This window comes from Artemia sp. Qi Xiang Cuo, chromosome 13 (assembly GCF_049724085.1).
Source record: "Artemia sp. Qi Xiang Cuo chromosome 13, ASM4972408v1, whole genome shotgun sequence".
NCBI lineage: Eukaryota > Metazoa > Arthropoda > Branchiopoda > Anostraca > Artemiidae > Artemia > Artemia sp. Qi Xiang Cuo.
Genome location: NC_142806.1, coordinates 19574482 through 19601214, shown reverse-complemented (window position 1 = coordinate 19601214; position 26733 = coordinate 19574482). Strand labels below are relative to the sequence as shown.

Sequence of the window (26733 nt, the reverse complement as noted above, 5' to 3'; positions counted from 1 at the left end):
CTGTCTCCCTCTTTCACACCCTAACCGCACCAGATAAAAATTTTTAGATATACATTTCGTTACAATAGTTCAAAGTTCTCATAACAAAAAACTTCGGTGTCAACAAAGCCCCCCATGACCCGCGGGTCGGCATTTTAAGTTATGTCCTGGGGCATAACGTATTAAGGGGGGGGTTATAACTTATGGGAAGGGGTTTTGTATGAGAAAAACACATAGGAAATCTATTATAATTATCCAATTATAAGTTTGAAATAAATACTCTGTGATAAATACAAAATTGCTCTGGAACACAAATTCCTATTAAAGTTAATTCAAAACAGTCGTGATTTCTTAGTGTCAGCAAGTGAAATGGTCTAAACCCCCTTACCGGAGCTATTTTTCAATCCATTCCTTATTGTCAATCGCTTTCCACAAGTTATGCAAGCTGACTATTGTTCATATATAAGGTCTTTATCAAAGAGGTAATCGTATAGACTTTGAAAAAAGTCTCATTCGATTTAAATCGAAAGTTCTAGATCCGATTTTTAAAGTCAAGAACAATCGGACAGTAAGTACCCCCTCCCCATGCCATAAAAACTTGAAATTTTTTGCAATCAAAAACGAACAAAAATTAATTAAAAAAAAACTTTTCAAAAAATAAGTTTTTCAAAGAAAAGTAACGGCCATTTTAAACTTAAGCTCAGGAGATACAAATACCTGTTAAAATTGAAACTCAAAACGACCAGAAATTACTATTAAAGAATAAATGAAACCCAAAACGAACAGAAATTAAATAAACAATCATAGCAAAAAACATACAACAATCAATATTATAAATGAATAAATAGATCTTAAAGCGAGTAATGCTTAGATTGAATATGAAAATCAAGCTTAAAACGAAAACAAATATTTTGCTATTAAAGCATAAATGAAACTAAAAACGAACAGAAATTAAATTAACAATCAATACGAACAAACACACAATATATATTAATGTAAATGAATAAATAAATCTTAAAAGGAGTGAAACTTAAATTGATCATGCAAATCAAGTTTGAATCGAATAAAAATAACTACAAACAAGAGTTTGGGCCTCACTGCAGTAGCCTAAAACCTACTGCGTCATTGGCGCTTTACTGAAAACGAACTATATTACAAATGTTTTCTTTTGTACTTAATATTGAAAATAAATATTAAAATTACAGTAACATTTTGAACTGATGAGCTTTCAGCAATTAATATCATTATGAATCAAACATTTAGTTGAATTTATTAGTTCTTTTCAAGATTGGTCAATACAAATATAGTTTCACTACAAACAAAATTTGGATACTGCCCCCTTCTTTTACTGTAAAAACCTAAAGCCTTCTGCGTCATTGGTGCTTCACTGAAAACGAATTACTCGTATATTACAAATTTATTATTTTCCAGTTCTACAGTATTGAAAATGAAAATAAAAATTACAGTGAAAAAAAATCTTGAACTGATGGATCTGTCAACAATTAATATCATTATATATCTAATATTCAATTTGATTTTGTTTATACTTTCCAAGACTGTTCAAGACTCATATTGTTTTGCCATTTTTTTTTAACTCTGCCTTTTTTTGTAACTAATCGTGTTAGTTTGTTATGAAAACATTCTATGGCTTCTAGGCATTTCTATTTGAGCGGAAAACTGCACCTCAAACTTTGTGGAACATGGATTTTCTTGCATGAAACATCAAAATAGAATAAAATGTCAAGTTTCGGAGCGTTCCACCACTCGGAAGCAAGTGCCATTGGTATTTTTGAATCCGCATGGTCAATTTAGGGGGTGGAGGGTAGGCTAATTCTCGTGGCAGCCCCATTCCGTCGTGGTATGGTTCGCATTTTCACCACCTGGCGTCCAGACTATTATAAATCTACCAAGCATACAACTATCCAGAATCAGTATCAATAGATAAATAAATCCCAAAACGAACGAAAATTAAAATAAATATAAGAGTCAAACTCAAAACGAGCATAAATTAATGTGAGTAGGGTTCAAAACCCCTATGCTTTCTAAAAGCCAGAATATAATTTGTACTTTACTGAAAAAAAAATCAAATGAGTTTACTGAAAAAAAAGTACATTGTCAATTTAGTATACATATGCTGATATTTATTCCCTAAAATTTTAATTAATTTTTGATTTCTTAAAGTTACAAAAGTGAAAATATTTCAAAGAATTTGTTTTCAGTAAAGCGCCAATGACGCAGTAGGTTTTAGGCTTCTGCAGTGAGACGATACCCAAACTCTTGTTTGTAGTTATTTTTATTCGATTCAAACTTGAGTTGCATATTCAATTTAAGTTTCACTCGTTATAAGATTTATTTATTCATTTACATTAATATATATTGTGTGTTTGTTCGCATTGATTGTTTATTTAATTTCTGTTCGTTTTAAGTTTCATTTATAGTTTAATAGCAAATTATTTGTTTTCGTTTTAAGCTTGATTTTCATATTCAATCTAAGCATAACTCGCTTTAAGATCTATTTATTCATTTATATTATTACTTGTTGTATGTTTTTTGCTATGATTTTTTATTTAATTTCTGTTTGTTTTGGGTTTCATTTATTCTTTAATAGTAATTTCTGGTCGTTTTGAGTTTGAATTTTAACAGGCATTTGTATCTCCTGAGCTTAAGTTTAAAATGACCGTTACTTTTCTTTGAAAAACTTATTTTTCGGAAAGTTTTTTTAATTAATTGCTATAAAAGTTCCCCTTTTCAGAACTTCAGTAACTATTAGCCCGTGTTGAGAGCCATTCAGATGGAACTTAACTTTCTTTTTACTGGCTTACAATGTCAAACAAGGTATTTCAAAATATAACAGGTTTGTTAAAAGGCGGAGTTATCTGGTTTTCAAGAAATAATGAACAGCCTAGTTTGACTGGGGGAATGAAATACGCCACAGATGTAAACCAATGAAATTGCAGCATTTCTTTTACCTTGAAATTATAAGAAATTTTTCATTTTCTCATTTTCTCTTTGACTGAACCAAGGGGCTAGGGAAGTCTGACAGCCAGCATTTGTACGGTATTTCTGCTAACTGATGTTCTATATTCTTTCTAATGTTGTTTTTCTCCGTTTTCCGTCTTCTTTTTAGAAACCGCTAATCTATTCTATCTTACTATACCAACCGTTTCTACAGAGTGGGACGATTTTGAATTCTTCAATCTGAAGGAAAGTCTACTCCCCACCGTATCGTGGTAAACCGGTAAATGGTTTGACATTTGGGTTGGGTATTGCTCTTTTTTCATTTTTTTTTAAGTTTTTTTTTCGGTATTAAACTATGCTTGTAACATTCCTCTGAGTTAGCAATGCTGCAGTGGTGTTATTATTAAAATAATATTGCTTGTACTGACTTAAAGGCCTGACAAATCATGAAATTTATCCTGCCTGAGACACCTACAGCAGATGTTTCAAGCACTATCTACAAAAATACAAAGTTTCATGCCTCTTCCAAGGTCAACTTTTTTTTCACCAGAGTTAATCGTACGAAACGAGTAGACGCAGAATTTTAGAATAACATTTGGACATAGAACTTAAAGCTCTGGTGCCCTTTTTTTAAAGTTCTAGTGTCCCTTTTCAGTAACAAAAGAGATAGCCAACCAGAATAGGTCTTTTTTTACGGCCCCTCAGTCTGAGCTGTCCTACTACCACGTGGTGGCTTATTCGCCCCTATACATATATAAAGTCGATTCAAAATGAATGGTCAATACAGACCCAGGGCAGCAACCGATGGCCCGAGGGTCCTCGGGTGACCCATTTACTAATTTGAAGTGACCTGACCCACTTTAGTTCCAAAAAAGTATAATATACAAAAATTGATTATGAAACATGAACGTGAAACGAATATTTTCAGGAAAAAAAAAATAGAACATAGATATTAAGATCAACATTTCAGTTTGATGCAATAAAATAGAGGAAAAAATATGGATATAGATACTAAGATCAACATTTTATTCGATGCAATAAAACAGATTAAAAAAATATACCAAGATGAACATTTTAGTTCGATGCTGTAATACGTGGAATACAGCGACATACTATGGACAAATTTTGCAATTATTAGGTGTGTGGCGTGTGTCATTCCCTCAGCTGTAGATAATATTCAGAAGTAGAAGGTAGTAGAAGCGCAGACAAGCAGCAAAGTAATATTAACACCGAAGAACCACGTAATTTTTCACACACCAAAAATTTACCAAAAAAACTTTACACAGCCAATCTATCTATTACACAAATATTGTTATTTAAAAAAAATATTTTCACGGACACGCATAAAGTAAAACAGAGGTTATTTCAAAATTTGTGGATGAAAAGTTATGGATGTATTATAAATGGCGACAAATTTATATGTATTTTATGTAATTACCGCTAGGACTTACAATATTGAGCAACACTTTTCTTCAGGACCCCAGAACTGAATGATATAACATATAAAGGTATGTAAACACAATGCTAAACGTCTGTTAAATTTTGGGGGAAAATATATTCTTAAAGAACTTGGTTAACAGCTACAATCGCATTACATCTGCCAGCTTTGTCACAGCTCTTAGCATTGGTACAAAGGGAGAACAATTTACATGTGGTGAGTTTAAACTGTCCCAAATGCTTATTTAGTGACTTCGAAAATGTGAATACAAATATAATTACGAGATTCAAAGAAAGGCCATTGTCAGCTAGAAACAGATCAACAGTTGAATATATGGCGAAAATCAAATATTCGCATTTTGACTGATTTTTGCCTGCAGCGAAAAAAGGTTGCCGATCCCTTTTATAGAAAATTATTATCCGTTTTTATTCATTGGCGTACCATTTCTACATTTATGCACACGAACTATTCACTGGAATGTCCTTAAATCTTTCTGAGGGAGGGGGTCAAAAACATATATTTTATTTTCTACAAAATTTCCAAAGTTCATGAGGTGGTCCCTCAGATCATGTATTTGGTCTAAGCGAGCAACTTTGAAACTGTGGGGGTAAGGTGGGTGTACCAGGGAAAGCATTCTCTGGGAACAGGGTTTGTCAAAAGAAGTCTATCCCCTTTATGAGTTCAGCAATTTCAGCTTAAAAATTAATGTTTCTGGATTTAAGATCCTCAAAAACGTTACTAATGTTCAGTGCAAAGATTGGGGAGTTGAAGGGGCGATAACACCCCATATTCTTAAGGGGAAGGCATCATAGCATTTAACCGTCAGAAGCACTAACGTCAGGACATCGACAAAATCCGTCATAAAATCAACAAAAGAATCCGTCAGAACCACTAACCGTCATAACATCTAAAATTTTAAAACTTTAGTTTTTTGGGGTTTAGGGGGGGAAACTTTAGTTTTTTAGGGTTTAGGGGGGTTAGGTATTTAATATATGCTATGCTTTACCCCCACCAACCACCCCCCCCTGATGTGCAAATATATAGCCGAAATTTGTTTCTAAACTATTATATACTTATTACTATTATATAAACTTATAAATTTTTTTGTCGATGTCCTGACGGTTAGTGGTTCTGACGGATTTTCATTTTAGATGTTATGACGGTTAGTGTTTGTGACGGCTAGTCGAAATGGTAGCACCCCTGCTTAAGATAGCCCTAGATATTTGAAAAAATAAACCTAAATTCAACTTAAAATGAAATTTTCTGAAATGAGAGTAAAGAGCGATATTAAAGCTCAAAACGAACAGAAGTTATCCTATAAATGAAAGGAGCTGTCCTGCTCCTCGTTCCCCCGCCTACAGCACCCAAACATTCAGCTAAAGTTGAATTAGAACTTATCTTAAATAATTTTAAATAGCAAATACAGCCAAATGGTAATAACAAGTTTTTTTTTTCATCGATTGCCTTGAAAAAATGAAATTGAAGATTTTACTGCTTAAAGCAAATACACCTTAATATTTTTCCCCTTTCATTTTCAAACAAGTATGATAAAAAAAAAGTTAGACTCTGTATTACATCAATCTTGTTTTAGATTCTTGAAGCATTGACATAAAATGCCAAAGTTAATGGTTAAAAGCGGGAAGGATTAAGGGGAGCAGCAGTCCCCACATATTGGATAATTTTCGTTAGTTGTAGACTCTAATTTTGAGAAACTTTCGGCAAAAAAATAAACTCTTATTTGAAACAAAAAATATCATTATATAGTTTTATACAATAATCAATTGTCAAGGCCATATCCAGAGGGATAGGGGGTAGGGGTTTGACCCCCCCCCCTAAATGTTTGTCTGACTCGTAAAAACGAAACAAAAAAGAACAGATGCGTTTAAGAAAAAATTTGTAATCCCCCCCCTCCCCACCAAAAGAAAAACCTGGATACGTTCTTGCCAATTATAGATTTAGAAAGATATAAAATACATACTTTAATAGCTCTAAACTAAAGTGATATAGCACTGAAAGAGAGCGCCCTTGACCTTGGCTGGATGAGCTAACAACTAAAAGTAACTGACCTCCGGTTATGAAACTAGAGTAGATACCGGCTAGTGTTTGGTAGATATCCAATGCATCTGAAAAATAACGCGTAAAGCTAAGGATATTATTCTAGCCTAAGCACTTAGCTTAGAGCACCAAGGACATGAATATGAACGTTTTTTATCCCATGAACCCATCTTAAATCTGTTCACACTTGACAGCGATTTTATCAGATTTTTCCGTTGGTTGGCAACTTTTTTTTTTTTATTGACACCCGTTACTACTAAAAACTATATATGGCTGTCAATTTCATTAAAAATTGAATTTCCAATTTTCCCTAAATTTATATATATATATATATATATATATATATATATATATATATATATATATATATATATATATATATATATATATATATATAGCCTATATGGTTGTGCAAATTTTCACATAACCAATTAAAACGATTACTTTTCATTTTCACTGTCCTTGGTTCTTGCAGGCTGGTATTGGGGCATCACCACATTATTCTATTAGAAAGGGGGGGGGGTCCAAAATGTCAGATCGGGGTACATTCTGCCATCAATACCGAATAAGTAGGCTTTGCTGATTAAATTTAGGGCTCAGGAAACAGGAGGAAATTTGGGAGAGGGTCTATCTTGATCTGGTAGGCCCCCTCCCATGGCTACGCGCTCATGTGATGGAAACACTTAGATAGAAAGTAGTCAGTGCGTTATTTTTTTCTTTCCACTCCATTTTGGTTTCCTTGGAAAAACTTGGAGTACTTTGGGTAGGAAAGAGGGCAAAATAAATCAGTCATACTAATCCAAAAATAAATTAGGTTCTAAAACAATTAGACCGCAAACAAGCTTTAGTTTTAACCATCCCTATTTTATCTAGATTTTTATTTCTTCTAATAATTTCAAATTTTTATTGCAGGAAACGGCAGACTCATAGCGCCACCGGCAGTGTACCGTTGGCCAGGAGTTCCGGATAAATTCAGATCTACTACAAATTAAATTCAATTTACAAAATTAAAATATTTATTTTCCTCATCAGTTTCAAAATTGGAAAAATTAATATTTTCGGCCATTTTTTTTATTCTGGGGCTGCATATGACAAGTTTCTTGTGTGCAGTTACGTTGTAAATTAAAGAAAATAAGAAGTTGAAGGGAAAAGGAATATTTAATACATTAAGATAGGCGTACTAGGACTACAAGACGTAAAGCTTCGGAGAAAGCATAAATTTCTTCCATTTTTTTCCCTTTGTCCTTTCCAGCAGATGTTGTTCCCGGCTAAGACAATGAAAAATTCATAAGGGCTAAATCTGAGGCAATTTAACAAGAGAAAATAGTAGTTAAAAACTATCAACTACCACTAGCAGGGCACCATTTGACGAATTAATTAAAAAATAAATAAAAAATCTAAGAAAATTTGTTATAACCAATCTGCAATATTACAGGATTAAAGCTTAAATTTCTCTGCAAGTGATAATCGTTCAGTTTTTTTGGTTTTAAAACATTACTAAAATCCCATCTTCACACAGCAGGCACACATTTAGCTTGGAAAATATCGGCATGTGTGGTATGCTAGTAACTACTGACTTTAAGTTGTTAGAAGGCGAGGATTTACGCATAGGTTCACTAGGCTCGGGCCTGAGTTCACACAATGCCGAGGGGCCGCCAAAAAACACTTAGCGATTTTGTTTTCTTAACAAAAACTGGAATGATGTGATTTATCGTCAAAGTGCCAGAGGTGCACTTTGCTGCTGCACTGCCTATTCACAGAATAGTGATTTTAAAACAACGCAAGAATTCAGTACGCGCTTATAAACCGTCAGATGTCTCCAAAGAGTGGCAGCTGAGAGCTCAGTATCACCTCTCTCTTGCATTACTTTTGGCTCATCACTTGCCCTCTGTTCAGGGCTTCACTATCCTCAAATTTTCGGTGATTTACCCGTAAATCTCTGTGTCTCCCGAAAAAATTGCTTGGGCCAAGGGGCACCAAAGAATTAAATCCGGCCCTAGCTGTTAGGCATACTGGTGACACAATTCAGCTTTCTTTATCGCCCCTTGAATTTTAAAATTCCTTCAGTGGAAAAGGCCTGTGATTAATTGAAAGTGATGTCACATAGTTACTTTCATCCAATCAGATGATATTTCGTTTCTTCTGGTTCGAATTTGGCACCTCTAATAGTTTGTAATGCCCGCCATACAAACCCAGCTACCCAAGCACACTGACACTACGTAAGCGCAATGGTCTGAAATAGCCCATATATGCATGCTCCCCTTTTTCCAACAAGTCCAGAATATTGGTACAAATTCGCACAAATTATATATCTCATCAACCTCAAATTTCACTGCGATTTCTTTGGCACAGGAAACATGCCAAAATTACGACATTCCATGAATAGTCTTAATTACATAAAAACCAGTAATATTATAGCTGCAACTGTATAAAAGGGACAAGTTTCACCGACGAAATTATTTTCAGTTGAAAGGTGACGCAATTTTGAAATAATTATGAATTCCGGCTACGCAATTTGCGCAACACATACTTTCACGAATAACAAATCAAATTACTATCTTGCGACAAATTTACCCAAAGAAAAGTAGGATGACATCAATTTATGACTATAAAATTATTCTGGTTCTATTATCCCCCCCTCCTCCAAAAAAGTTCAAGGGTATGTCCCTGGCTAAAGATACTTAAATTTTGGCAAAAAAATATATCCTTAAGGAACGCATGCTGGAGGATGGGGGGGTGCTTCGGGACCCCCAGGATACAAATTTCTCCGATTTCTGAAAATGTCCTATTCGAAGACTAAAATAAAAGGTCTTTCTATTATCCCCCCTTCAAAAAAAAGTTCGTGCGTACATACCTGGCTCACGCTACTTAAATTTTGGCAAACGAATATATTCTTAAGGGATGTATACTGGAGGGGGGCCTTGGGAACCATCAGAATACAGATTTTCCCAATTTCTGGAAAAAAATTCGAAGCATTTCTCCCCCCTTTTTTTCTTGAAAAATTACTGCGTGCGTCACTGGCTAACGATTTGTCTTATATTTTGCAACTTTGCTCATTGAGCAGACTCCCTAAGACCTCCTTTCGCGTTTGGCTCCCTACAACCTCCTTTTGCGATGTATCTTTAGATAAAAGCAAAACAGATTTGAGTAAATACTAACAGCTATCTAGGCAGCGCCACTAAGGATACCTATCCAGGGTCGATGTTCAATAAATTGTTTCTGAACTTAAAACCTGTGTAGTTTATTTTAAAACTAACCTATCCACATTTAAGTCTAGTTCGACTCCTTATCGGACCTTTATTAAATGCATTTGCACCACAACCAGCAGATGCAATCTACACCATGGTCGCTACCTACACTTAATATAAATATTGCCGAAGTTCTTAAAATTAGATAGTTGATTATTCCTAAGAAAACAGCATCCATTTTTAATTCTTCACTTTTAAATGAATAATCGCTTTTAAAAAGGTAAGTTTTCTAATTTGTCAAAAAGTAAACAATTCGGAAAAAATCTCCTGTTTTAAGGGAGCCACAGAAAAATCTGATACTTTTAGAAAGCCGTAACCCAAGAAAAACTGAGAGCGTCTGGTCCATGACCATCATCAACTTTACTTGTGTAATATACTCATAAAATATTACGAATGTGAAGCACCTCAACAAAATGTACTGCACCCATTCACACTCTTAGCATCAATCTTAGTTGATCTCCTCCTAGGGGTTACCCACACTCAGCCACAAGATGTACATCTTGGAGCGCAGCCTGTTTCACCAACCGTGATGTACATCCACTTGTGGCAAACCTTATCGTTTGAACATGATTTTTGGAGGTAGGATACCATTTATTCCCCACTTTACTTTAATTCTTGCGTACAGACATGTCTTGGGGTATATCAATTCTATTGAAAACAACTTGCTGCCAAATATTTACTTTTCTTTCTTTTCTATGGATGTATCTCTAATGAAAAAAGTTGGAATATTCTAGTCTTATCCATTGCATTTAATCCCATTCATGATTTAAATGCAGAATTAGGGATTTGACAAGAGGAATGCATGGGAGTCACAAACCACCAAAGGATCTTTTCTTCCTAGTTACAATATCTGCTTTCGCACGTACTCGTCACCTGTTAGCTCCCATAGCCCCAACTCCGTGACTGTTCCCTGTATTGTCACGTCTTTAGTCTAACCCGCGGTAAAGAGAGCTTATTGCACTTATTACAATAACTTATTGAATAAGAATGATTACTGTGCTCTACTGAACGCGGTTTGGACATCAAAATGAATAATTTACAAAAAAAAAGAAAAATCATCAAAAGGAACCCGCGAACCCATAGAACCTTTGAAACCAACCAAAAATATAGTTAGCTTATACTGATAGCAAATATACTAAAAACTTTCTATCTGCAAAAAACACGAATTACGGCTAATTGAGCTCTGAAGCACAATAAGCAATTAATTGTCTGGAATAGGTTTCAATAAGTGCTTTTGAATACATTTCAATAAATACCTATTGAACGCTAAAAATTACAAAAGCAATTCCAATACGCTCATTGAACACACAAACGGTAGTATTTTCTAAGGTATGATGACGTGCTCATCGCTAAACTTGGAATAGTTTCAAATTACACTAATTTTTACTTATAGTCAATGAGTCATATTTGGACATCAATTTATCAGACCATCTCTGAGGTGCAAATTAGCCTTTTCACGTAATTCCAAAAGAAACTTCCGTTCGAAAATCGAGAGATAAAAAGCCTTTCAAACACGGCACGTGCGAAAAAAAATTTCTTGGGGGAGGGCGATAATAAAAAATACAATGTTATTTGTTAAGTTGAATAAAATGTAACCAGAGATTTGCAAAATTTAGGACATTAGGGGTGGGCCCCACCCTGCGTACGTTGGTAAATCATAATGATGTTAGAGGTTTCTACACCGCAAACCATTTTTTTTTTACATTATAAACGCGTCATACTATCATTCATCTCAATACAGCTTATTACGATAGCAGTTAACATATTGCTCGTAATGCTCCTAACCAGTGACACACTCAAACATTTACAGCCCCGAAGCTGATAGCTTCCCGACCAAAAGTGGGTAGCTTTGCTTACCCAGGTAGTATAATTAGTAAGATGCATTGAAGAGGAAAAAAATCGAGGCAGTTGAAAAGTTTGAAAAAGGAAAGATAAGTATGCGAACTACAATTAGAAAATTGGAATCCACGATGCACGACAGCAGGCCCTGAAACATGGGTGCTCCAAAAGGCTGAGGAGGATTTATCAAATGTTTTCCATTGAAATTGTCTAGGGATAGTTTCACGAATTCGTTTGACCTAGCGTAAGATTCCCAAAAGTTGTGCTTTTGGCCATCGATCTGGGGCCAACAATAGCATTTTGTCCCCAAATGCGCCGGGAAGAGGTCATTACAAAGAATTTCATAGATAATTTCGAAGACCACACTGCCCTTCCATGACGATAAATAAAAGTTCAAATAGGGATAAAATCATTTTAATAGACAGTGTTTCACAAAGTGATAGAAATTCACAAAAAAATACCAGATATTTCGGTCACATATGCAGTTTTGTACTACTGATGACGGTCACTGCATATGTGACCGAAATATCTGGTATTTTTTATGAATTTCTATGACTGTTTGTGAAACACTGTCTATTAAAAGGATTTTATCCCTATTTGAACTTTTATTTAGAACTTCAAGGGAATTGGAACCTCATGGGATGGGGCAAAAAAAAGTTTTGAAGTCAGAGAGTACGCAGCTGTGTTGGCTTCAGACGGCTTAGTCTTCAGTGAGTTGTTAATAGTAGTAGTGGTTTTGATTTTAAATACCTCTTATTATTTCAATATTTACCAGCAACACTAACAGAATAAGCTTGGACGATTCCCCCTATTTCTTTATCGTCGTCAACATATTACAAAGCTCTTACGGAATTCTTTTTTACGCAGCATACCTAGATTTTGGTTAAAAAGTAGGTATTACGCAGGGGCGTAATTTGCTATGGCCAGCTATGGGGCAGGAGGGCAACTGCCTCCTCCAGACCCAAGTTTGTCCCCCTCCAGCTGAAATTTAGTTTCTGCAAAAAATGTTATCAAAATTAAGATAAGCCTGCATAATTCAAGAATCCAGAGAAATAGGAGTAGTAATCAACCTTATACTTTGCTTGCGCCCCTGTACCAAACAGGTTTCTGGTAGGTATAATCTGGTTTGGAGGGTACAATCTGGTTTGGTGGGTATAGTCTGGTTTGGTTTTTCAAAGAGAGTGACTATCCCCATGCATATAGGTAAACATTTCTACAGGGCATTACACCTTTTCAAAGAGATTCAGAGCTCCCTCACATGGCCTTCTGGATTTGCGCGAAGCTATAGCAATTTCAATGTTATTCTGGACCTTGTATACACCTTTTCAAAGAGATTCAGAGCTCCCTCACATGACCTTCTGGATTTGCTCGGAGGTATAGCAATTTCTATGTTATTCTGGACCTTGTATACCCCTTTTCAAAGAGATTCAGAGCTCCCTCACATGGCCTTCTGGATTTGCGCAAAGCTATAGCAATTTCTATGTTATTCTGGAACTTGTATACACCTTTTCAAAGAGATTCAGAGCTCCCTCACATGGTCATCTGGATTTGCGCGAAGCTATAGCAATTTCAATGATATTCTGGACCTTGTATACACCTTTTCAAAGAGATTCAGAGTTCCCTCACATGGTCTTCTGGATTTGCGCGAAGCTATAGCAATTTCTATGTTATTCTGGACCTTGTATACACCTTTTCAAAGAGATTCAGAGCTCCCTCACATGACCTTCTGGATTCTATGGAAGCTATAGCAATTTGACACCTTTCCAGTGCATGTACCTATGGATCTGGTTTGGTGGGTATATACGATAACTTGATTTGTGGTTGGGATTTGAATAAAAGAAATGGTTTTCACTACAATTCATATTAGTAAGAAAATTGAATTCAGATTCAAGTATTACCACGACCAGTATATGCCTTAGCAGATATTGACAAATGTTAATTGCCTTAACTCGAGAGTAGTTTGTTATTAAAAAAAAAATTGGATGTTACAATGAAAATTGTTTGATTGACATTTGCCAAAAGGGGTAAGGGATTCGTGAAGTGAACTGTACGAACGATCTTATTTGAATAATAAGGAAAAAGAGCTAGATAACATTTGCCAATTTTAAGATGGAGAAAAAAAGGGTTAAAATGATCAGCAGTCAAGGTAACCCTGAAGAGCATGTTAATTCATTAGCATTTGCGAATACTTCGATGTGTTTGGTATAATACACAAGTGGTGTTTTGAACAGGGTTGTCAGTTTAAAATGGAGTCTAACGAGGGCTTGTTAACTCAGGCAATTTGTTATAAACGGGTATGTATATTCTAGTCGCTTGCTTCACTACAGATAAGGCTATTGTGTTTTTTTTCTGAACTTTCTGAGGGAAGTGGGTGGGGGTAACTATTTGGTTTAATAAATTAGTTTACGAGTAGAAAAATGCTTCACTTCAGATAAGGCTCTTGTGTTTTTCTGAACATGTGTGTTTTTTTTCTGAACTTTGTGAGGGAGGAGGGGGTAACTATTTAGTTTAAAAATTAGTTTAAGATTATAAAAATGAGTCACTATAGATAAGGATATTGTGTTTTTTTTTCTGAACTTTCTGACGGAGGTCGGGTTGACTATTTATTTTATATATTATTTCAATATAAGAAAAATGATTCACTAAAGGGTCGGATGGTGTGTTTTTTTTCTGAAATTTCTTAGGGAGGTGTGAGGGGGTAAACATTTACAATAAGAAATTAGATTAATAGTATAAGCTTGAGTCAATCAAGCGACCGCTAGTGTTCTATTAATACCGTTGGAAGGGCGGCATGGGTAACATATGTGTTAAAAAAATTAGTTTACGATGAGAAACAATCGTAAATACATATCCCGCAATTTTGTTCTTCTGAAATTAAGTCTAGAGGTTGGGGTAAATTTGGAGTTTAAAAATCTGTTTACTATTCGAAAATGATAAACTACAGATAAGTCTCTTGTGTTTTTCTGAACTTTCTGAGGGAGGAGGGGGTAAATATTTAGTTTAAAGAAATTAGTTTACGAGTAGAAAAATGTTTCACTACAGATAAGGCTATTGTGTTTTTCTGAACTTTCTGAGGGGGGCGGGCGATGGTAACTATTTAGTTTAAGAAATTAGTTTACGAGTAGAAAAATGCTTCACTGCAGATAAGGATTTTGTGTTTTTCCTAACTTGTGTTTTTTTTTCTGAACTTTCTGAGTGAGGAGGGGGTGACTTTTTAGTTTATGGTAACTATTTAGTTTAAGAAATTAGTTTACGAGTAGAAAAATGCTTCACTACAGATAAGGCTATTGTGTTTTTCTGAACATGTGTTTTTTTTCTGAACTTTCTGAGGGAGGAGGGGGTAACTATTTAGTTTAAAAATTAGTTTAAGAGTATAAAAATACTTCACTACAGATACGGCTTTTGGGTTTTTCTGAACTTTATGAGGGAGGACGGGTTAAATATTTTTTTTAAAAATTATTTTACGAGTAGACAAATTCTTCACTACAGATAAGGCTATTTTGTTTTTTTTCTGAACTTTCTGTGGGAGGTGGGTGGGGGTATCAATTTAGTTTAAGAAATTAGTTTACGAGTAGAAAAATACTTCACTATAGATAAGGCTATTGTGTTTTTTTTGTCATAGTTACATTCTCTTGATTTTTCAAAGTTCATTTCAAATTTCTTCCGTTGAAATGCAAGAGTTGGAATATTCCAGTAGTGTTTTGTCGTGGTTTAGGTTGTCACAGTTACATTCTCTTGATCTTTCAAAGTTCACTTTGGTTTTATTTCATTGAAATGCAAGAGTTGGAATATTTCAGTAGTGTTCTGTCGTGGTTTACATTGTCATAGATACATTATCTTGATTTTTCAAAGTTCATTTCAAATTTCTTTCATTGAAATGAAAGAGTTGGAATATTTCAGTAGTGTTTTGTTGTGCTTTACCTTGTCACGGTTACATTCTCTTTATCTTTCAAAATTAACTTTGGTTTTATTTCATTGAAATGCAAGAGTTGGAATATTTAAGTTGTGTTCTCTCGTGGTTTACCTTGTCACAGAATGGTTTACAATGTCACAGTTACATTCTCTTGATTTTTCAAAGTTCATTTTGGATTAATGTCACTGAAATGAAAAAGTTGCAATTTTTCAGTCGTGTTTTGTCATCGTATACCTTGTCACAGTTATAATATCTTGATTTTTCAAAATTCATTTCTAATTTCTTTCCAGGAAATGCAAGACTTGGAATATTTCAATGGTGTTTTCTCTTGTCTTACAGTGTCGATGTTAAATTTTCTTAATTTTTCACAATTAAATTTGAATTTCTTTCGTTGAAATGCAAGAGTTGGATTATTTCAGTAGTGTTTTGTTATGGTTTACCTTGTCAGAATTACATTTTTCTTGATTTTTCAAAGTTCATTTCGAATTTCTTTCATTGAAATGCAAGAGTTGGAATATTTCAGTAGTGTTCTGTAGTGGTTTACCTTGTAACAGTTACATTATATTGATATTTCAAAGTTCACTTTGGTTTTATTTAATTGAAATGAAAGAGTTGGAATATTTTAGTAGTGTTCTATCGTGGTTTACCCTGTCAAAGATACTTTCTCTTGATTTTTCAAAGTTCATTTCGAATTTCTTTCATTGAAATGCAAGAGTTGGAATATTTCAGTAGTGTTTTGTTGTGCTTTACTACATTCTCTTGATCTTTCAAAGTTCACTTTGGTTTTATTTAATTGAAATGCAAGAGTTGGAATATTTCAGTAGTGTTTTGTCGTGGTTTACCTTGTCACAGTTACATTCTCTTGATTTTTCAAAGTTCATTTTGAATTTCTTTCATTGAAATGCAAGAGTTGGATTATTTCAGTAGTGTTTTGTTGTGCTTTACATTGTCACAGTTACATTCTCTTAATTTTTCAAAGTTCATTTACACACACACACAGAGATGACACACACAGAGAGAGACGAGACACACACACACAAACATAGAAACAACAAACACACATAGAGACGACACACACACACAAAGAGACGACACACACACACACACAGATACGATCACACCACAAAGACAACAAGCACAGAGACACCACGCACACAGAGACAACACACACACACAAAAACGACACACACATAGAGACGACACACGCACAGAGACGACAGAAACACAGAGACGACAACACACAGATAGACGACACATGCACAGAGACGACACATACACACAGAGACGACACACACACAGAGATAACAAACACACACAGAGACGAAACACACATAGCGACGACACACTCACAGAGGAGAAGATAAACACAAAGCGAAGACAAACGCACAGAGACGACGCACACACACACACACACAGAAGACACACGCACAGACAAGACACACACACACACAGACAACACACACACAGAGACGACACACACACATAGAGACGACACACGCACGGAGACGACACACACACAGAGACGACACACACACACAGAGAGACGACACACACACATAGATGACACACCCAAAGAGACGATACACACACACAGAGACAACACACACACCCAGACAGACTAGACTCACACACAGAAATGATAAACACACAGAGAGACTACACACACACACAGAGACGAGACACACACACAGAGGCGAAACACACATAGAGACGACATACGCAGAGAGACAACACACACACACAGAGAGAGAGAGAGACCACACCCACACAGACGACACACACACACAGATAAAACCAATCCATAGTGATGACTTACACAGAAAGACGACACACTCATAGAGATGACTAACACAAAGAGATGAGACACAGAGAGAGAGAGACGACACACACACACACACACACAGACGACAAACACACAGAGACAGCACACACAAAGAGATCACACAGACACACACATTGGAAAAATATTTTTTTTAAATTTAATTTCTATGTAATGATTTCTTCAAATAATATCAAGAGGATTTGTTTTTACACTGCTCACAGTGTAGAATGTGTTACTAAATTTTTTTTTCAAAATATTTTTGGTCTATCGACCTAGTGGTACTAAAATATCGTAAGAGGGCTCATTTGACTGGAAATTGAAAGTTCTAGTGCCATTTTTAAGTGACCAAAAAGATTGGATGGTAACTACGCCGCCTCTCACGCCTCCTTTTTTCCGACATCGTGTAGACAAAATTTGCCACGACACACAAACAGAGTCATAGTGAGAGAGATATCCAAAAAGTTGGGTTTATCTAGGTTCACTTAGAGTGGCGCCCCACTGTGAACATTGAAAGATAAAGAGAATGTAGTAAAGCACAACAAAACACTACTGAAATATTCTAACTCTTGCATTTCAATGAAAGAAATTCGAAATGAACTTTGAAAAATCAAGAGAATATATCTGTGACAGGGTAAACCACGATAGAAAACTACTAAAATATTCCAACTCATGCATTTCAATTGTATAAGACAAAATCGAACTTTGAATGATCAAGGGAATGTAAGTGTGACAAGGTAAATAAAGACATAACACTTCTGAAATATTCCGACTCTGGCACTTCAATGATTTAAATTAGAAACGAACTTTGAAAAATAAAAAGAAATGTAAATCTGACAAGGTAAACCATAACAAAACACTACTTAAATATTCCAACTCTTGCATTTCAATTAAATAAATTCAAAATGAACTTTTAAAAATTAAGATAATGTAACTGTGACAAGGTAAACGACGACAAAATACTACTGAAATATTCCAACTCTTGCATTTCAATGATAAAAATTCAAAATGAATTTTGAAAAATTAAGCGAATGTAACTGTGACAAGGTAAACCGCAACAAAACACTACTGAAATATTCCAACTCTTGCATTTCAACGAAAGAAATTCAAAATGAACTTTGAAGAATCAAGAGAATGTGACTGTTACATGGTAAACCATTCTGTGACAAGGTAAACCACGACAGAACACTACTGAAATATTCCAACTCTTGCATTTCAATGAAATAAAAACAAAGTTAACTTTGAAAAATCAAGAGAATGTAACTGTGACAAGCTAAACCACAACAAAACACCACTGAAATATTCTAACACTTGCATTTCAATAAAAGAAATTCAAAATGAAATTTAAAATAATCATGAGAATGTAAATGTGGCAAGGAAAACCACGAAAAAACCCTACTGAAATATTCCAACTCCTGCGGATTAATAAAATAAAACCAAAGGGAACTTTGAAAGATCAAGAAAATGTAATTGTGACAAGGTAAACAACTACATAACGCTACTGGAATATTCGACCTCTTACATTTCAACGGAAGAACTTCGAAATGAACTTTGAAGAATCAAGAGAATGTAACTATGACAAAAAAAACACAATAGCCTTATCTGTAGTGAAGCATTTTTCTACTCGTAAACTAATTTCTTAAACTAAATAGTTACCCCCACCCACCTCCCTTAGAAAGTTCAGAAAAAAAAACACAATAGCCTTATCTGTAGTGAAGCATTTTTCTACTCGTAAACTAATTTTTAAACTAAATAGTTACCCCCTCCTCCCTCATAAAGTTCAGAAAAACACAATAGCCTTATCTGTAGTGAATCATTTTTCTAATCGTAAACTAATTTCTTTAAACTAACTATTTACCCCCTCCTCCCTCAGAAAGTTCGGAAAAAAAACACATGTTCAGAAAAACACAATAGCCTTATCTGTAGTGAAGCATTTTTCTACTCGTAAACTAATTTCTTAAACTAAATAGTTACCATAAACTATATAGTTACCCCCTCCTCCCTCAGAAAGTTCATAAAAAAAACACACATGTTCAGAAAAACACAATAGCCTTATCTGTAGTGAATCATTTTTCTACTCGTAAACTAATTTCTTAAACTAAATAGTTACCATCGCCCTCCCCCTCAGAAGGTTCAGAAAAACACAATAGCCTTATCTGTAGTGAAACATTTTTCTACTCGTAAACTAATTTCTTTAAACTAAATAATTACCCCCTCCTCCCTCAGAAAGTTCAGAAAAACACAATAGCCTTATCTGTAGTGAAGCATTTTTCTACTCGTAAACTAATTTTTAAACTAAAATATTACCCCCCACCTCTCTCCGAAAGTTCAGAAAAACACAATAGCCTTATCTGTAGTGAAGCATTTTTCTACTCGTAAACTAATTTCTTAAACTAAATAGTTACCCCCACCCACCTCATTTTTCTACTCGTAAACTTATTTCTTTAAACTAAATAGTTACCCCCTCTTCCCTCAGAAAGTTCAGAAAAACACAATAGCCTTATCTGTAGTGAAGCATTTTTCTACTCGTAAACTAGTTTTTAAACTAAAAAGTTTCCCCCCACCTCTCTCAGAAAGTTCAGAAAAACACAATAGCCTTATCTGTAGTGAAGCATTTTTCTACTCGTAAACTAATTTATTAGACCAAATAGTTATCCCCACACCCCACCCTCAGAAAGTTCAGAAAAAAAAACACAATAGCCTCATCTATAGTGAAACATTTTTATTCTAGTAAACTAATATCTTAAACTAAATAGTTACCCCCACCTCCCTCAGAAAGTTCAGAAAAAAAACACACATGTTCAGAAAAACACAATAGCCTTATCTGAAGTGAAGCATTTTTCTACTTGTAAACTAATTTCTTAAACCAAATATTTACCCCCACCCACTTCCCGCAGAAAGTTCAGAAAAAAAACACAATAGCCTTATCTGTAGTGAAGCAAGCGACTAGATTATACATACCCGTTTATAACAAATTGCCTGAGTTAACAAGCCCTCGTTAGACTCCATTTTAAACTGACAACCCTGTTCAAAACACCACTTGTGTATCATACCAAACACATCGAAGTATTCGCAAATGCTAATGAATTAACATGCTCTTCAGGGTTACCTTGACTGCTAATCATTTTAACCCTTTTTTTCTCCGTCTTAAAATTGGCAAATGTTATCTAGCTCTTTTTCCTTATTATTCAAATAAGATCGTTCGTACAGTTCACTTCACGAATCCCTTACCCCTTTTGGCAAATGTCAATCAAACAATTTTAATTGTAACATCCAATTTTTTTTTAATAACAAACTACTCTCGAGTTAAGGCAATTAACATTTGTCAATATCTGCTAAGGCATATACTGGTCGTGATAATACTTGAATCTGAATTCAATTCTCTTACTAATATGGATTGTAGTGAAAACCATTTCTTTTATTCAAATCCCAACCACAAATCAAGTTATCGTATATACCCACCAAACCAGATCCATAGGTACATACACTGGAAAGGTGTCAAATTGCTATAGCTTCCATAGAATCCAGAAGGCCATGTGAGGGAGCTCTGAATCTCTTTGAAAAGGTGTATACAAGGTCCAGAATAACATAGAAATTGCTATAGCTTCGCGCAAATCCAGAAGGCCATGTGAGGGAGCTCTGAATCTCTTTGAAAAGGGGTATACAAGGTCCAGAATAACACAGAAATTGCTATACCTCCGAGCAAATCCAGAAGGTCATGTGAGGGAGCTCTGAATCTCTTTGAAAAGGTGTATACAAGGTCCAGAATAACATAGAAATTGCTATAGCTTCGCGCAAATCCAGGAGGCCATGTGAGGGAGCTCTGAATCTCTTTGAAAAGGTGTAAAGCCCTGTAGAAATGTTTACCTATATGCATGGGGATAGTCACTCTCTTTGAAAAACCAAACCAGACTCTACCCATCAAACCAGACTATACCCACCAAACCAGATTGTACCCTCCAAACCAGATTATACCTACCAGAAACCTGTTTGGTACGGGGGCGCAAGCAAAGTATAAGGTTGATTACTACTAATAGGTCAGTTTTCTTTAGTATATCTTTGCCTTTATGGTAATATATGACTAATTTTTCCGTTTTCCCGGTCATTTTCCCTTAATTTGGGAAAACTGGCTCAAAATTTGCCCCTCCCCCAGGATTTTGACGAAATTACGCCCTTGGTATTAAGCGGGACATGTGTGGAGGGGCTTGAAGGGGTTAAGACCCATTTTATGTCTCTAATCATGCACAAGAGATCCAATGATACAAAGACAAAGAGGCGAGCGAATAATAAATAATGGTAGAAAATATACAATAAGTAATATAATTGATAATAAATAATGGTAGAAAATAGGCACGGGATAGAAAATAATGACAAGGAGGTTCATCAAAGAAATATCGTTATCTAAAGATTTATACATAAAACTATTTCTGGCCAAATAAATTAAGAAATGAAAATTATACAAGTGAGCACGACAGAGAAGGAAAGGGAACTGGTAGCAAGCATTTCCCATTGTTAACTAGAATCGATTCTACAATTATTATCTCAGCTGGGTCAATTAGGTAAACGATTGGGTAGTCTACCAGTGTTTGAACACTTACAAAACATTGAAAATTCAGCAGAAAGTTGCTTGTAACATTTAAAAATAAAAATGTCATTTTCAACAAATCAAAAATAACGAAAGTCAATAGCATGAAACTTCAACAGCCAAGTTGGATTTATTCTACCTTTGTTGAATTTTCATTATATTGAAAAGCAAATAGTTAGGGTTTCATTAGACATTTTGAGCTTTTTTTAAGTAAAATGTAGAAAAGGCAGAGAATGAAATAGCAATAATAGCAGCAATAAAGCAATGAAGAAAGAGAAGAGCATAATTATATGGTGCAACAAAGATATTGGCTTTAAGAAATAAGTCAAATCACTAAATAAAATAATCATAACTAATACAATAAACACTAGTTACTAAAAAAATAAAAAAAAACGATAAACAAGAGAATTTAATAAGGCTCATAATCTTCATTTTTCAACTTAAAAGCAAATACTCAAAAAAATTTGATTTCAAAGCCTAGGTGAACCAGTGACATCAATTCAGAGAAATAAGGAAGATGGGGTAAAAAATAAAATTTTCAAAATGTATAAAGGGGTATTTTTTAGTTTTTAAACTTTTCAAAGAAAGTACCAAAAAAGTGTTATTTTCCAATGAAAACACCAAAAAAGGCAATTCTTCAAAATCTTGGGGTCCGGGGCCCCCCCCCCCCCCCCCATTTGACACCACTAAGGTAAGAAAAGATAGTGTAAGTTAAGTTTGTGGAAAAATCTAACCCAAGATCATGATTGGTGCGCTGGATTTAGGATTCTTTGTCCTAGAGGGCGAGGGTTCGAATCCTGGTATACCCAATTATTTGGTTTGGTACGAGGGTCAGTGGTGTGACTCTGTAAGCTCAGCCAGAGTCGACCAAGCTCTAAATGGGTACCCAGAGAAATCTGGAGAAGGTAAACAGGAAGGGTGTGCGAAAGCACAGGATGGTTGGCCCCCAACCCTCCATTGCACTTCCTGGCTGAAGGGCCAAGAAACGGAGACCAGCACCGCCGGTAGGGACTGTAAAGTCCAATGCCGTAATCTCTTTAATCTTATTGTAACTAACAACAAATGCCAAGGGATAGAGATAAGCGGCGACTATACAGTTGTCGATTATAGTTATAGTTATATGGAAAATAGCAGCAAAGCATGTCAAACGACAGACATAAAAAGAAAAAAACCACAGTGTATACTCTTTTGTGAAGATTGGGGAAAAATTGGTGTATTACTGCTACTAACAAATGACTGCAGCGCCAAGCTGTCCGAGGTCAACACTGCTGCACAGGCTCCTCTTCCACCCCAACACCAAAAATTATTCTGTCACCTCCTATGTCCTAATGCAAAATTCGAAGTCAACTCCCCCCCCCCCCGACAAAACTTTCCCAAAAAAAAATTTTTCCAAAAAGAAAGGTGCCCTCCATAACAGATTTTTTACCCACTTGCATGCCTATAAAATCAATTTTTAAGTCCACATTTATCCCTCCCCCCGCAAAAACAGAAACATACTCTTAATATTTGAATCCTTTATAGACAAAAAAACCTCAAGTCCTGTGACTAAAGTCAATCACACTTGACTCTAAGAGTTTATGATCATAGCCTAGAGAAAAACCGATCAAAAACGGGGGTTTTTAAGGCCAACTGAAAATAATGAAAAACAAGGCAAATATTTCAGGAGGACAACCGACTCTCAAGCCATTATAGCCAACTATTACAAGTTGTATCTGTGGTCTTATCCACTTGGAAATCCATGACTCTCAACATCCCCCCTCCCCCTCCAAAGAAAAAAAACGAGACAAACAAACTGAGCATTTCAGACAGAAATACAAAAAACTCTTACCGGTATGAATTCCTCAAGTCGTCCACCGGGAAAAATACCATAGAGTCTTGGGCCAAGTTTCCTTTCCGAAAGGAGAGCAAATATCACTGAGTCAGTGACTAGAGAGTCCAGTGCCCTTTCTCCGTGAATGTCTCCATACATTCGGAGCAAAACTTTGCTGGGCTCTTTTCGCTTTATTTTTGTTCCGTGTGGAAGAGCACAATAATAGAGAAAATTACTCAGGCCTCCACTAAAAAAAAAAAAAAACAGAAGTCAGAAAACATATTTATACAAGTACATTCTTAGCAGTGGTGCTTAGCCGCACTGTGTTCGTAACCATGGAAACAAGAAATGGCATTGATCAGGTTTAATGATCAGTTGAGATGTCACTAAAACCAGAACTCAAAACTTCATGTCATATGCAGGGGCAAGGCCATACCCAGAGGGTGGGATAGGGGGGTTTGACCCCCCCCCCCGAAATATTTGTTTTACTAGTAAAAACGTAACAAATATGGATATAAACAAATTTTGTATGCATTTTTGAGGTTTTTGGTGTAACCCCCCCCCCCCGATTTTTTTTAGTAAAACACCCTCCGAAAAAAAATCCTGGGTATAGCCTTGTGTAGGGGGTAACCATGGAGGCGCCAATTCATGAAGATGTAGGGGTGAAACAATTTTTTTTTCAAAATGAAGAACCAGAAGACATTTTCAATATCTATGAAGGAGGAGGGGAGGGGCAATTTTGATTTTTTTTTTTTTTTTGCTTTCTTTACTTCATTTAAGATACCGAAAAATTCGTGACGAGGGGGGGCAATAGTCCCTAACAAGGGGGAGAAGGGGCAAAAGTTAAAATACGACAACATATAGGTTAAGAACAGAATATTGACAAACCATTAGGCAAATGGGTATCATGGGGACGAAAATACTAAAATACAAAGTTGTTTTTTTTTAATTGCAGAAAAAATGTGTTTTTGAAAATGCAGGGACTAGGAGACAAAAAATCTAGGGAGCAAGAAACTTAGATTTTTTGTTCAAAGCATTTTGATTTCTGTTTAAACTTATTATTTTAAGGTTGTTCCTGGAAATTTTTGTTTTTTTGATGAAATATATCAAACAGTTCGTGGTAACGAACTGTAAGTAAGGGGCGACCCGGCTCAATGGTAACCGAAATTCTAAAAAACGGAATTTTGATACCAATAGATACATCAAAAGAATCAGATTTGAATTCTGATTTCAAATATATAAGTTTTATCAACTTTAATCTTACCCATCAAAAGTTACGCGCCTGAGAATATTTGGCTGATTTTCGAAAAAAGGGGGAAAGACCCCTAAAAATTAGAACGTTAATGAAAATCACACCATCATATTCAGCGTATCAGAGAACCCTACTGTAGAGGTTTCAAGCTCCTATCTACAAAAATGTGGAATTTTCCATTTTTTGCCAGAAGAAAGATCATGGATGCGTGTTTATTTTTTTTTTTTTCCAGGGGTAATCGTATTGACCCAGTGGTCCTAGAATATCGTAGGAGGGCTCATTGGAACGGAAATTAAAAGTTCTAGTGCTCTTTTTAAGTGACCAAAAAAAATGGAGGGCAATTAGGCCCCCTCCCACGCTCATTTTTTTCTCAAGGTCACCCAATTAAAATTTTGAGATAGACATTTTGTTCAGCATAGTCGAAAATCTAATAAATATTTCTTTTAGGATGACTCAATCCCCCACAGTTCCCAGGGGAAGGGCTGCAAGCTATGAACTTTGCCCATTGCTTACATATTGTATTGGTTATTGGGAAGTATACAGACATTTTCAGGAAGGATTTTTTTATGGTTTGGGGGGGGGCCTGGAGGAGGGGGTTACTCGGGAGAATCTTTCCGTGGAGGATGTTTCTTTGGGGTAAGGGACGTTTTTATGAAGGGGGCGCCGGATTTCCAAGCATTATTTAAAAAACGATTAGAAATTAAATTTAAAAAAAAAACAAGTTTTTTCAACTGAAAGTAAGAAGCAACATTAGAACTTAAAACGAACAGAAATTATTTCGTATATGAGGGGGTTCTCCCCCAAGTCAATACCTCGCTCTTTACGCTACAGTTTATTTTTAGTGCTTTCAAAAGAGCTATCTATTCTAATTAAACGGCCTTTGTGATTCAGGGGTTTGTGAATGAAAATTTTTTTTTAAGTTTTAATGTAAAGAGCGCGGTATTGACTAAGGGGAGAACCCCCTCATATACATAATAACATATGCGTAATAAAAAAAAACAATAAAAAACACAAGCAATACTACTCAATAGTAATCGAAACTTTTAAAAACGGAACTTTGATGTCAATAAATGTATAAAAAGAATGTGTTTATAATGCTGATTCTAAATATATAAATTTTATTAAGTTTAGTATTACTCATCAAAGGCTACGAGCCTGAGAAAATTTACCTGATTTTTTAAAGAGGAGGGAAACATCCCCTACAAGTAAAAGAATTTTAATGAAAATCACACCGTCAGATTCTTGTTTATTTAATTCTATTTAAAGACACTGACACTTCAATGGCCCTGAGTCCACAATATCTTCCTAGATTCTGAATTTCACATTCTTACCAGTGTTGCATAGCAGCGCTATGTTCGTAACCATATAAACAAGAAATGGCATTAATCAGGCTTAATGATCAGTTGAGATGTCACTATAACCAGAACCCAAAACTTCATTTCATGTGCAGGGGGTAACCATGGGGGCACCAATTCATGAAAATGTAGGGGTGAGACAAGTTTTTTTTATTTTCAAAATGAAGAACCAGAAGACCTTTTCAATATCTAGGAAGGAGGAGGGGAGAGGCAATTTTGATTTTTTTTTTTTTTGCTTTCTTTATTTCAAGTAAGATACCAAAAATTCTTGATGGGGGGGCAATGGTCCCTAACAAGGGGGAGATGGGGCAAAAGTTAAAATACAACAACATATAGGTTAAGAACAGAATATTGACAAACCATTAGGTAAATGGGTATTATGGGGACAAAAATACACAGTTTTTTTTTAATAGAAGAAAAATTTATTTTTAAAAATGTAGGGAGTAGGAGACAAAAAATCTAGGGAGCAGGAAATTTATATT

The 26733-nt window shown here is 35.3% G+C and overlaps 1 protein-coding gene across 1 annotated transcript in view; it reads right to left on the bottom strand.

Annotated features, from left to right (window-relative positions):
• LOC148945047 (choline/ethanolamine kinase) overlaps window positions 1-26733 on the bottom strand; it is a 99246-nt gene that overhangs the window by 67458 nt on the left and 5055 nt on the right. Inside the window, exon 3 of the mRNA XM_089099355.1 lies at window positions 23663-23891. Within this exon, the coding sequence (XP_088955481.1) occupies window positions 23663-23891 (229 nt within the window). The remainder of the gene's footprint in view (window positions 1-23662; window positions 23892-26733) is intronic.